At 48.6% G+C, this 11,724-nt stretch overlaps 1 protein-coding gene across 1 annotated transcript; it reads left to right on the top strand.

Annotated features, from left to right (window-relative positions):
- Positions 1 to 3,998: 3,998 nt before the first annotated feature.
- Positions 3,999 to 11,499, top strand: LOC122692112 (C-X-C motif chemokine 17). The gene is made up of 4 exons (XM_043899331.1): positions 3,999 to 4,808; positions 8,801 to 8,881; positions 9,942 to 10,043; positions 11,077 to 11,499. Exons 1-4 carry the CDS (start codon positions 4,730 to 4,732, stop codon positions 11,172 to 11,174), a joined length of 360 nt encoding a protein of 119 aa, XP_043755266.1. The 5' UTR covers positions 3,999 to 4,729; the 3' UTR covers positions 11,175 to 11,499.
- Positions 11,500 to 11,724: the final 225 nt, after the last annotated feature.

The following is an 11,724-nucleotide window of genomic DNA, read 5'->3' as shown; positions in this document are numbered from 1 at the left end:
ACCTTGAACAAATCACGGAGCAGTTGGACTAACCCTCCACAGGTCTACGTGTTGGGTGAGAGCCCTTCAGAGAAACGCCACACCTTCTTCTTCTTGGAAGCCACCACCCAAATACATTAGGGACTCTGATGCTCCCTGAGTTGCTTCAGTCCTGTCCAACTCTTTGCAACCTTATGGGCCATAGCCCACCAGGCTCCTCTGTGCATAGGATTCTCCAGGCAAGAATACTGGAGAGGGTTGCCATGCCCTCCTCCTAGGTCTCTTGTGTCACTGACTGTGTGTATGAATAAATGACTCTTAGAGCAACAGGAAGCATGGATATGATACGATCAACAAGCATTTTTAAATGTCTAAGTACACTGTACATGGACAGAGGAGCCTGGTGGGCTACAGTCTATGGGGTTGCAAAGAGTCGGACACGGCTGAGCACACACACACACACATACACACACCAAGTATACTGAAGAGGGGGGAAACCAAATAACAGTAGAAAATGGTTATTTCTCCCACTTTCCCCTCACCTCCTTCCTGGAAGGAGACCTTTGTAAGACACAAAGACTGTGCTTGACATAACTGAAGTTCTCAGGGTGAGCTCTAAGTGTGTGTGCTCAGTCGTGTCTGACTCTTTATGACCCGAGGGACTGTAGCCCACCAGGCTCCTCTAACTGTGGGATTTTTCAGGCAAGAATACTGGAGCGGGTTGGCATTGCCTACTCCAGGGGATCTTCCTGACCCAAAGAGCGAACTTGCCTCTTGCGTTTCCTGCATTGGCAAGTGGATTCTTTACCACTAGCGCCACCTGGGAAGCCCTAAGTGATTGTCTATATTAACAAGAGAAAAGTCTGTCTTGGGAGTGTCTTACATCAGTGCAGCTGAGAGACCAACCCAAAGTCCTCTCCCATGGGAAATAGGACCCAACATCCCTTTTCAAGTCCATAGAGGGGAAAATCAGATGGAGTGAACCGCTTAGGGAGCCAGGACTTGGGGAGACGATGGGGGTGAACAGATTGAGGGGACCTGGAGGAAGCTGCGGGAGGAGCCCCCTGATTAGCAGCCTTGGGGCAGACTGGAGGAGGACTCGATGAGGAAGTAAAACACCACCTCAGGCTCCATGTGTGTGCGTGACCTTCTATCAGAAAAATGTTTTCCTGATAATGGACTGCGCTTTCACATGCTTTCTAACATAGCAGGTCTAGATAAAGGCTTACAAAAATATCAGTCAGTTCAACAAATATTTGCAGAGCACCCACAAAGTGCCAGGCCCTACGTAAGTTTAGGAACTTACAAGTGAACAATTAACAGCCCTGCCTCAAAAATCCCCACCCAGTCAGCTCTGTGCTCCTTCTCAGCCCTACCCTCCTCCCTGCCTTCCATCAACAGAAACCCTACCCCACCCTCCAGACCCAGCCCAAGTTCCACTGAACCCCGAGGTTTTGGAGCTACTCATCGTCCACCGTGAACTGCTGCCACTTCTGAAATTTGATTGCACAATATCCCCAGGTTTTATGAAGTGTGTGTCGTCTCCCTGGTTAGACTTGAGGGTCCTGAGGACAGAGAGCATGGTTAGAAATTTCCAGGGAGTAGTGGCTCAGTGGATAAGAATCCACCTGCCAAAACAAGGGACATGGGATCGATCCCCGGTCCAGGAAGATTCCACATGCCACAGAGCAATTAAGCCAGGGTGCCACAGCTAATGAGCCGGTGTGCTCTGAGCCCATGAACCACAACAAGAGAAACCACCACAGTGAAAAGCACCACAATGAAGGGTAGCCCCCTCTCACTGCAACTAGAGAAAGCCTATGCAAAGCAACAACTCAGGGCAACCATAAGTAAATGAATAAAAAAAAATTTTTTTAATAGTAATTTTCCAGGGAGGAGCCACATTAGTGCTTTACACATTAGACCAAGCTCAGACGGCGCCTTCAACTCAAGGACAGTCTCCACTATCCAGTGAAGTGCCAGGCACCTGCCGATGCTTATAAACTTCATAGCAAAGTCTACAATCAAAGTCTCCAACAGGTCCACAGGTGAAAATCATCTGAAAATGACAGAGTAGGGATGAGCAGACAAAAGCCACGCCTGGCCTCTTCCCTCCTCTGGACTAGAACAAAGTCACACCACCTTTTCTCACACCTGCCTGGAGGAACAGGGAGGACTTCCTTGTTAACCTTCCCCTCAGCCCCACAAGGGCTTCCGCAACGGCTCAGCAGGTAAAGAATCCGCCTGCAATGCAGGAGACACAGGAGACTCGGGTTCAGTCCCTGGGTCAGGAAGATCCCCTGGAGGAGGACATGGCAACCTGCTCCAGTATTCTTGCCTGGAAAACCCCGTCGATAGAGGAGCCTGGTGGGCTATAGTCCAAAGTGTCACAAAGAGTCGGACATGACTAAGCACTTATTTTCTTTCTTTTAGCCCCACAAACAGCTCTCAGCCCTTAAGACCAGCCTCTCTTCTACTTTTGAGCCCAGTTCCTGAAGTCTTTGGAATGAGTCACGTCAGTAAGTGCTGCCCTTCTGGACCCTTGATGTTTGCTCCAAGAAATATCACTTCTCTCTTTCATCTTGGACTGATTTCAAACAAGATCTCGCACCAGGAGTCCCAGCAGCCTGGGCAGACATTGTCCCTACTGTGGCTTTTACTTCTCAAATCCTCTTGGACCTGAAGCCTTGAGGGTCTTCCGCCAACCCACGTCCCTCTCTGCTGGGGTCCAGCCTCAGCATGATCCAGGGGATACCCTCAGGATGAACGGCATCAGCGAGTGAGCGAGAGAAGACACGTGAGACCAGCCTTGATAGGGCCAAGTCTGTGAGGGAGACAGAGAGAAAGAGAGAGAGAGGGTAGGGGTGGGGGGAGAGAATGACCAGATGGGGGCTGCAGCAGAGTCTGGCAATCCTTTATTTTTACCGTGGCTTTTATGCCCTAAGTTAGTACATTTCTAAGGGGAAGATAGTTTAACATTACGTCAGCTTGTCCTTCACGAAACCAGGGTGTTTTCTGCCTACTTCTTTATGAGGGTCTTGTATATTATCTTCTGGCCTTGGGGCCTATTAACATTTTATGCAGGTCAGGTGAATGTAAACCTATTTTCTGTTTCTATGGTGACTGAAAGGTAGCAGTCTCATAGGGCAACAGTATAGAGTAGAAGTATAACCTTGTTAACACAAAAATTAATCCTTCTGCAGAAGTTGTCAGTTGCGTTTATCTAAGAAGTTTATCCCAGACTGACTCTGCGACTTTGGTGAGGCAGCTTCTGCCAAGCACTCTTGGCTGACAATTAACAGCCATCTCATTGTTACCACACTAGGGCTAAGTTCTTATTTCTCTAGATCTTTAACTATATTAACAACGGTTTCTATAACACAACCTTAGCACATTAAAAGCAAAAACACAGCAAGCAAATGTTAACCCAATAGCTACTTTTAGAATAATTTTTCTTATGTTTTCTAATAGGACTCCTTCACCCCTCAAAAATGCTCTATGTCTATTAGGGCTTTTATATAATCAGGTTGTTTATGCTATTTTATGATTAGGATATTATAAGCAATCATGCATATTAGTACCAAGGGCATAAATGCATTTGGCTAACAAACTACCAGCAAAGGAGTTTAAATTAAAACACTCCTTTCACCCTGAATAATCTCATAAAGTACCACCACCTGGGAAACTTATTGATTAAAGTTCTAAATTGATTTTTATTTGGGAAGAGATCGGGGAAGGCCTTCTGCCTGTGTCACAGAAATTAGGGAGTAGTCTATTGAAGCAAGCATCAGAAAGACTGATATCATCTTTAAGGTGAGCACCGGGGGCAGCTTTTCGAAATCCCTGAAAACCTGATCCGCCTTGCCTGTCAGGCTTTCTCCTCGTGACCTTGTCATGGGTGGGATCTCATGTGCCGGCTCCCAGCACCTCTCCTCTAGGCAGGAGCCATGAGCCCATATACCACGAAGTTCCAATACTTTGGCCACCTGATGCAAAGAGCCGACTCATTGGAAAAGACCCTGTGTTGGGAAAGACTGAAGGCAGGAGGAGAAGGGCACGATAGAGGATGAGCTGGTTGGATGGCATCACCAACTCGATGGACATGAGTGTGAGCAAGCTCCAGGCACTTTGACCCAGTGCCCCAGGGCAGTGTTTGGGCAAGAAGAGCCTCTCCTCCATCCTCTCTGCTTCCTTCCTTATGCAGCCACAGACTTGGAGGACGCTCTCCACAGTGGGGACACCACGACGTCTGATACTGTGCCAAGGCTGGGAGTGGGGAAGGCAGAGGGGAGACAGGCCGTGCCATCCTCTTTGTCAACCCTTAGCCCTCACTTTTCCTGCCAGACACTAAGCTAGAAAACGTCACTCAAACGTATAAGGAAATTCACACAAGCCACAAGAAGAAATCATAACACATTGCGGGGTGGAGAGGCGGGAGGGAGGAGGGAGGGGATGAGCATGGCTGCCAGGTTACCAGTCACCCTCTCGTGTTCCTACAAAGGCTTCATTTGTTTGGCCAGTTTTGCCTCCCAGATTCCCATAAAACACATGGTCCGACCTGTTACCTAACAAGGCCAGCGCCACTCGGCCCTTCCCGCCCTCTAATGAGAACGCTGGTCTGGGAGTAAAGTGCAGACCCCGCCCCCCACCCCAGCGACGTCCCACACACGGCCTGAGCCGCCGGGAGAAGTGGGGACCCTCTCACTGGGAGCTGCTGAAGAGTCGCCACGCGGCAGCATCGACAGGTGAAATGAAGGTTCTAATCTCCTCCCTCCTCCTGTTGCTGCCACTAATGCTGATGTCCGCAGTCTCCAGCAGCTCACACACAGGTAAAAAAAAAAAAAAAAAGTCCACTTTCTATGAAAGATAAAAAGGGGGCAGAAATGTGGCGACACAGAAAAGAGCATGACCACACACGTGGTAAAATGTAGCCCCTGCAGGCTATGGGGATTAGCGGTGAGTTAGCCTGTCTGCGTGCCTGTTTCTTCATTTATAAAAAGGAATGAACTAAACGTAAATCCTGAGTGTCGTGTAGTTAAAAGAGCCTGTGTGTATGGAGTGTCTGCAAGGGTAGCTGGCGGGAAAGGACCTTACCTCTCCCCCAGCCCCTGTTCGGGGGTATTGAGTGTCCTGGGGACCTAGCCTGGAGGCCGTGCAAGGAGGGTGTTGAAAGCAAGTGTGCGTCCAGTCAGTCAGTCATCCTCGATTATATTCTTCCTAGTACACCAGACATGCCCCAATAATTCTTAATGCTTTTTCATGGTAAGGTGATAAACCAGAAAAATCACACCACCAGGTAAATACCTGTGTTTGAAGCTGTGACCACACTGAGCTATTGAGGCAATCTGAGCCCCGGTTGGAAAAGAATTTCCAAACATAGAGCATTACAGAAGGGAGTGAGCTTATTAAGAACAAAGAGCAGAGATAACGTGGGCCCTGCGAGCACAGCGGGCCGACAACTCCTGACAGGCCAGGGAGAGTCGACGGTGTTAGTGGGTTAATAGCCAATTTTTATAGCCTCAAGACAAAGACAATTCCTGCTGGAAGGCTGGCGTTAGGGGACTGATTGGGGCTTTATAGGGTGTTTACTGGAGTGGGCATCTTTGACTAATTTGGAGTCAGGAAGCCTGTTAGTGATGATCGTGGGCTTTTGGCAATGGTTACATGTGTGTGTCACGTCACTTCAGCCATGTCCGACTCTTTGTGACCTATGGACTGTAGCCTGCCAGGTTCCTCTGTCCATGGGGTTCTCCAGGCAACAGTTACAAAGGGGCTCAGTCAGCTTTGGGGGTGACCTTGGTTCTCGGCTCTGCTTCTGTGTTCTGGGTACAAGGCCTCGCGCCTGTGGCCTGGGGCGGGGGGGGCAGGACTGCACACCAGCCCTGTTTGAACAGCTCACCTTTAGGAAGCAGATCCTGGGTTAGGAGTCCTGAATCCGCTCCACTGTTCCCTACAGCCGGAGTGGCCCAGCCCTTAGCAGAACAACTGTGCAGATGGGACCCCCTCCCCACGTATGTTCCCATCCTAAGTGACCATCTCCCCAAACGCTACTTTCAGGTGAAATAGCTTTGTTACACACTCAGCATCGAGTGGGAGAAGGCAATGGCAACCCACTCCAGTACTCTTGCCTGGGAAATTCCACGGATGGAGGAGCCTGGTAGGCTGCAGTCTATGGGGTCGCTAAGAGTCAGACATGACTGAGCGACTTCACTTTCATGCACTGGAGAAGGAAATGGCAATCCACTCCAATCTTCTTGCCTGGAGAATTCCAGGGACGGGAACCTGGTGGCTGCCGTCTATGGGGTCGCACAGAGTCAGACACGACTGACGTGACTTAGCAGCAGCATCGAATGGGTTCTAAAATCAGGAGTCTACCCTCCTGCACCCATTTCCAGAATCTTCTCCCTTATAGAGTTCTCTGGAAGCCGCTGGGGCCCATGGCCCGGCGGGGGTAGCCCTAGACCAGCATTCTGGGAGGGAAGTCTTTTCCACCGCTGTGACAAGCCCCCAGGCTGGAGACGTCAGCCTGGACTCCAAGCTCCAGTCATGGCCACCTTTCCCGACCATCCCCCTGCACCCCCGCACTAACAAGGGCCCGTGTTCCTCTCAGCCGGGATCTCGGAAACTCGGCTGCTCCCCAGCTGCCCTTGCGTCCTCCCACCAGCTCAGTTCTGCTCCCATAGCCGCCCTGATGTGTCCCAGAGGCAGACATGAGCCCTCCCCTCCCTGCACAAGCTGGGCCCCGACTGGACTCTCTCTGCACGGTCCACGTTCCACCTTGAGTTGAGTGTTGGTGCGTCTCCTACCCCAACCCCTGCCCTTCTGAGCTGTAACCTCGCCCCTGGCACCACCTGGTATCTTGTTTCCATGTCCCTCCCATGACCCGGCAAGGTGCTAGGTAAATACATCTAAGTGGAAGAATAAATCCTCAGGTTTCTAAGTTCAAAATGTTCCCCTTAAGAGACTGGACACCTGGGTTTCATAGCAGCTCTGTTGACATTAGAGATTAAGTCCTCTTGTAAGAGGGGCAGGGTGCACTGTTCTGGTCTTTCTAACCTGTTTAGCAACATCCGAGTGGCCTCTACCCTCTAGAAGCCAATAGCAGCCTTTCCGCGCCCCCACCCTGTTAATACAGCCAAAAATATCTCCAGACATGGCCAAACATTCCCTGGAGGGTAACCCACTCCCCAGGGGAGCCACTGCTTTACCAATAATTCTCAAATATGGTGACACATTTAGACTCACCCAGACCTTTAGACTCAGACTTGAATTCAGGGGATCGACCGTGATCCAAATCTTGGCTCCATCACTCACTTTTTAACCCTGGTGTGTGTGTGTGTGTGTGTGTGTGTGTGTGCGCGCGCTTGCGTGCTTAGTCATGTCCGACTCTCTGTGACCCCATGGACTGTAGCCCATCAGGCTCCTCTGTCCACGGGATTCTCCAGGCAAGAGTACTGGAGTGGGTTGCCATTTCCTTCTCCAGGGGATCTTCCCCACTCAGGGACCGAACCCTCGTCTCCTGCTTGGCTGGTGGATTCTTGACTGCTCTACCACCTGGGAACCCCTTGGAATCCTGGACAAGATGCTTAAGTTTTTTAAGCTTCATTTTAAAATGAGTAAAACACCATTTAGCATGTACAACTGTTGTAAAGAGTAAATGATGGATAATGTGAACCTAGTAAGTGTTCAATAAATCGAGTGAGTAAAATTTCATTCTCAAGTAGCTTCAAAGGCATAACGGCAATGAGATGCAGAAAGCTCACTGAGGCCCCCAGGGAATGCAATTCCAGGCTCAATTCCCGTTTCCCAGGCAAGGGTAGTTGCAATGTTGGACCCAGTCTGGTGAGCAGAAATAACACTACATAATCCTGCCCAGAAATCTCCAAATAAAATCTGATCTTGCTTTATCTCTTAAAACAACCACATACCTGCTTAATATGCTTTTCATGGGGAAATGGGGAAAAAATAAATAACTGAGAAGCAATGACAATGTTAAGAAATAAATTGCTTACAATAACAGACTAATTCCTTATAAGATTACCTATTAATTAGAAAATTACTTATGATAAATAGCTCCCATGACATTAGGTCATGTAGGTTCGAAGAAAGACTAAAAGGCTAAGAGCCTTGGACCTAGGTTTTAGCTCCAGATGAGTCACCATTAACGCTGTGAACTTGGGCATTGCATTGACTCTCTCTGGGCCTCGGTTTTCTCACCTCAAAATAAAAGAGATGGTGATTCACTTAATTAGTGCAATGCTATAACAACAGCTTGGTAATGATATCAAGAAACACAAAACGGGCATAAGAGAGCATCAGGTGATACGACAGACTTGAATAGAGACAAAAGGAGAAATGGGTTTGTTCCAGAGGGACAAAGGTAAATACCATCCTCTTATGTTAACAGTTGAACGGGGACTATGGATTCAAATACAACCAAACACAGAGGTCAGGTGAAGTTCTTGACTGGTTTATGGAATAATCTACTCTTTGCTCTTATTTCTTAAGTCAGGAGAATAACGTGTGTAGGGTAGGGACTTTAATGGGGGAAGTTGTCAGGTCTTGATCAATACCCCTACCTTTTGTCCTCTCTTCTATCCAGAAGCTATTCTTTCTCTGCCTACCTCCAGCTAAGCTTTTCTCTAGGCTGGATTTTATGCTTCGATTCCTTATCCATTGACAATACCCCTCTCTTGAAGTACCCTAGCTCCCTCAGTAAATAGGAAGCGCGATGGAGCTGCGCGGACCCAGAGGCACAGGGAAAAGGGCCTTGGAGCCTTCCCTTTCCAGTTCCTGGAAGTGACCAGTTTCCTTCCCACAGGGGTCGCCAGAGGCCAGAGGGACCAACGCCAGGCTTCTGGGAGGTGGCTCCGAGAAGGAGGCCAAGAATGTGAGTGCCAAGGTCAGTAACACAATATCGACAACAACAGTGCACCGCCGAGATCCCCACTTGCTCCCCTGAATCTTTCTGAGAGCAGAGCAGATATTACCAGAGCTGCCCTCGCCCCCTGCCCTCTCCCCCAGCCCACCACTCATTTCTTCCTGAGTCTCATGTAAGAGCCAGACTCCTCCAGGGTCCAGGGTCCAGGCTGAAGGTCTGGCTGGCCCCCTCTCCCTTACCTTTTCCCCCAACAACCCAGGGCTGCCTTCCAAGACCTTCCTGGACCCCATTCTCAGCCTTATTTTACTCACAGGCAAGACTGAAATCAGAGGGGCAAAATGGCTTAGTCGAAGTAAAGCAGCCACTGAAAGGCAGACACCTCTTATTCCTCATTTTTTAAAATTTATGTTTAATTGGAGGACCATTGCTTTACAATATTGTGTTGGTCTCTGCCACATAACAACGTGCATCAGTCACATGTATACTTATGTCCCCTCCCTCTTGAAGCTCCCTCCCACTCATTGCTCATTTTTTTGGTCTCCCTAATGACACTCTGATGCTTCCTCCAAACCTGCCACCAAATTCTTGCCCATGAAAGTGAAACACGCTCAGTCGTGTCTGGCTCTTTGCGACCCCATGGACTGTACAGTCCAGAGAATTCCCCAGGCCAGAATACTGGTGTGGGTAGCCTTTCCCTTCTCCAGGGTATCTCCCCAACCCAGGGATCAAACCCAGGTCTCCTGCTTTGCAGGCAGATTCTTTACCAGCTGAACCACAAGGGAAGCCCCAAAATACTTGAGTGGGTAGCCTATCCCTTCTCCAGCGGATCTTCCCGACCCAGGAATTGAACTAGGGTCTCCTGCATTGCAGGTGGATTCTTTACCAACTGAGCTATCGGGAAAGCCCATTCTTGACCATACAGGTCAGCAAAACAACTTAGAGACCCTGGTGCTCATATAACTGTTCTGTGTTGACCCTTTCCCACTGAAATATGAAAAACCTGGGAGGTAAGGAAGATGGCAAGTCAAGTCCTAGCCCTCAAACATGTGAACCTTCCTAAGCAGCAACCCCCTTATTTCAGATTGGTTCCTGAGAGGCCCTAGAAGAACACTCATGACAGCGCCCAGGCTGACAAAGAAGCCATGTCCCTGTGATCATTTCAAGGGCAGGATGAAGAAAACCAGTAAGTTGTCAAAGAACGACCCTCCTTAAACCAGAGTCGCTCTGTGGAATCGACTAGGGATGAGAGTGCAAGCATCAGTCATTCAGTCGTGTCTGACTCTTTGCGGCCCCACGGACTATAGCCCCCCAGGCTCCTCTGTCCTTGGGGTTTTCCGGGCAAGAATCCTGGAGTGGGTTGTCATTTCCTTCTCCAGGGGATCTTCTTGACCCAGGGATCGAGCCTGGGTCTCCTGCATTGCAGGTGGATTCTTTACCGTCTGAGCCACCAGGTAAGCCCCAGCTAGGGATGAAGCAGGGGTTAAGAGACAAGAGAGATGAAATGAAGATCAGGATTAGCTCATCCTACTCAAGGTCAACGAGTGGGGAAACAGGAAGAGCAGGAAAAGCAAAACACAATTCCCCTAATACTAGAAGACGGCTCACCAAAGCCTCTGATGATAGAATGCCATTGCTTACCAAAATGGAGGGAGAGGGGCTGTTGGTGACCTGGTCACTGATCTCTGACAATGACACTGGTGTCGGAGTCAAACGATGAGATCTAGACCTACCCTGGTCTAGGTATAATGAAATGTCATATAAAAAGTATACTGTTAAGTGTTAAACTGATCGATATTGTGGCATTATTATGATATTACATGATCAAGAACGGGATGATACCTGGAGAAATAAATGGCAACTCACTCCAGCATTCTTGCCTGGGAAATCCCACAGAGGATCCTGGCGGGCTACAGTCCATGGGGTGGCAAAGAGAGGCCATTCAGCGACTAAACAACAACAATTACATTTATATACAAAAGGTTTGGAAAACCATACAGCAAACTAGTAACAATAGTGCTCACCAGAATCAGGAGTGGAAGCAAGGGTTGGGGTATCTTTTATCTCCTTACTGTAGATATTTTTTCATTTACATTGTTCCCCCATGGGGGAAATCATGGGGTGAGTCTCACTTGTAACATTTTAAAAGTTCTCATTAAAAAAAATTAAATTCTAAAAATGTTTCTAACTGCAGTGTCTCCCTTTTCTCTTCACCCTAGGACACCAAAGACACCACAGGAAGTCAAACACGCCCTCCAAAGCCTGCCAGCAATTTCTCACACGATGTCTGCTAGAAAGCATTGCTCTGCCCTTATAGGCGCTCTGAGACCCCACCCTCCCGATGCAACATTCTCAGTCAACAAAGCTGTGAGTGCACCTAGAAGACACTCTTCTCCCACCTCACGTCCCCCCATTCCTGTCCCCACTCCCTAAATCATCCCAAAAGCATTTTCCCTGAGATTATTGCCCCCTCTAGTGCCTTCTTCATTTTCAGTCTTTTCCTGGGGCTGCCCCTGACACAGCCTTAAGCTTACTTACCTGAAAGAAACCAAGAATCTCTGAGTACCTAGAGCTGGTCCTCCCTGACTATAAACACAAACAGGAAAACAGCAAACAAAATCAATAAATATACTTAAATGTAATAGATCAAAATCATTTTCAAATGGGGTCTCGAAACACACGTTCAATCCAGACGGTCCACTTTACCCTGTTCATTCCAAACCATTTCCAGATTATATACACACCTCTATCCAACACCACCTTCAGTCTCTCTCTGCTGCCCAAATTTTTACTCTTTTACTCATCCAACAAACCTTCCTGAGGTAAGAGCTAGGTAGGGCAAAGAAAGCAGTGAAAGCAATGAATCA

Source organism: Cervus elaphus, chromosome 4 (assembly GCF_910594005.1).
Source record: "Cervus elaphus chromosome 4, mCerEla1.1, whole genome shotgun sequence".
Classification (NCBI taxonomy): Eukaryota; Metazoa; Chordata; class Mammalia; order Artiodactyla; family Cervidae; genus Cervus; species Cervus elaphus.
Note: the sequence above shows the minus strand (reverse complement) of the source record. Positions and strands in the feature narration are given on the sequence as shown.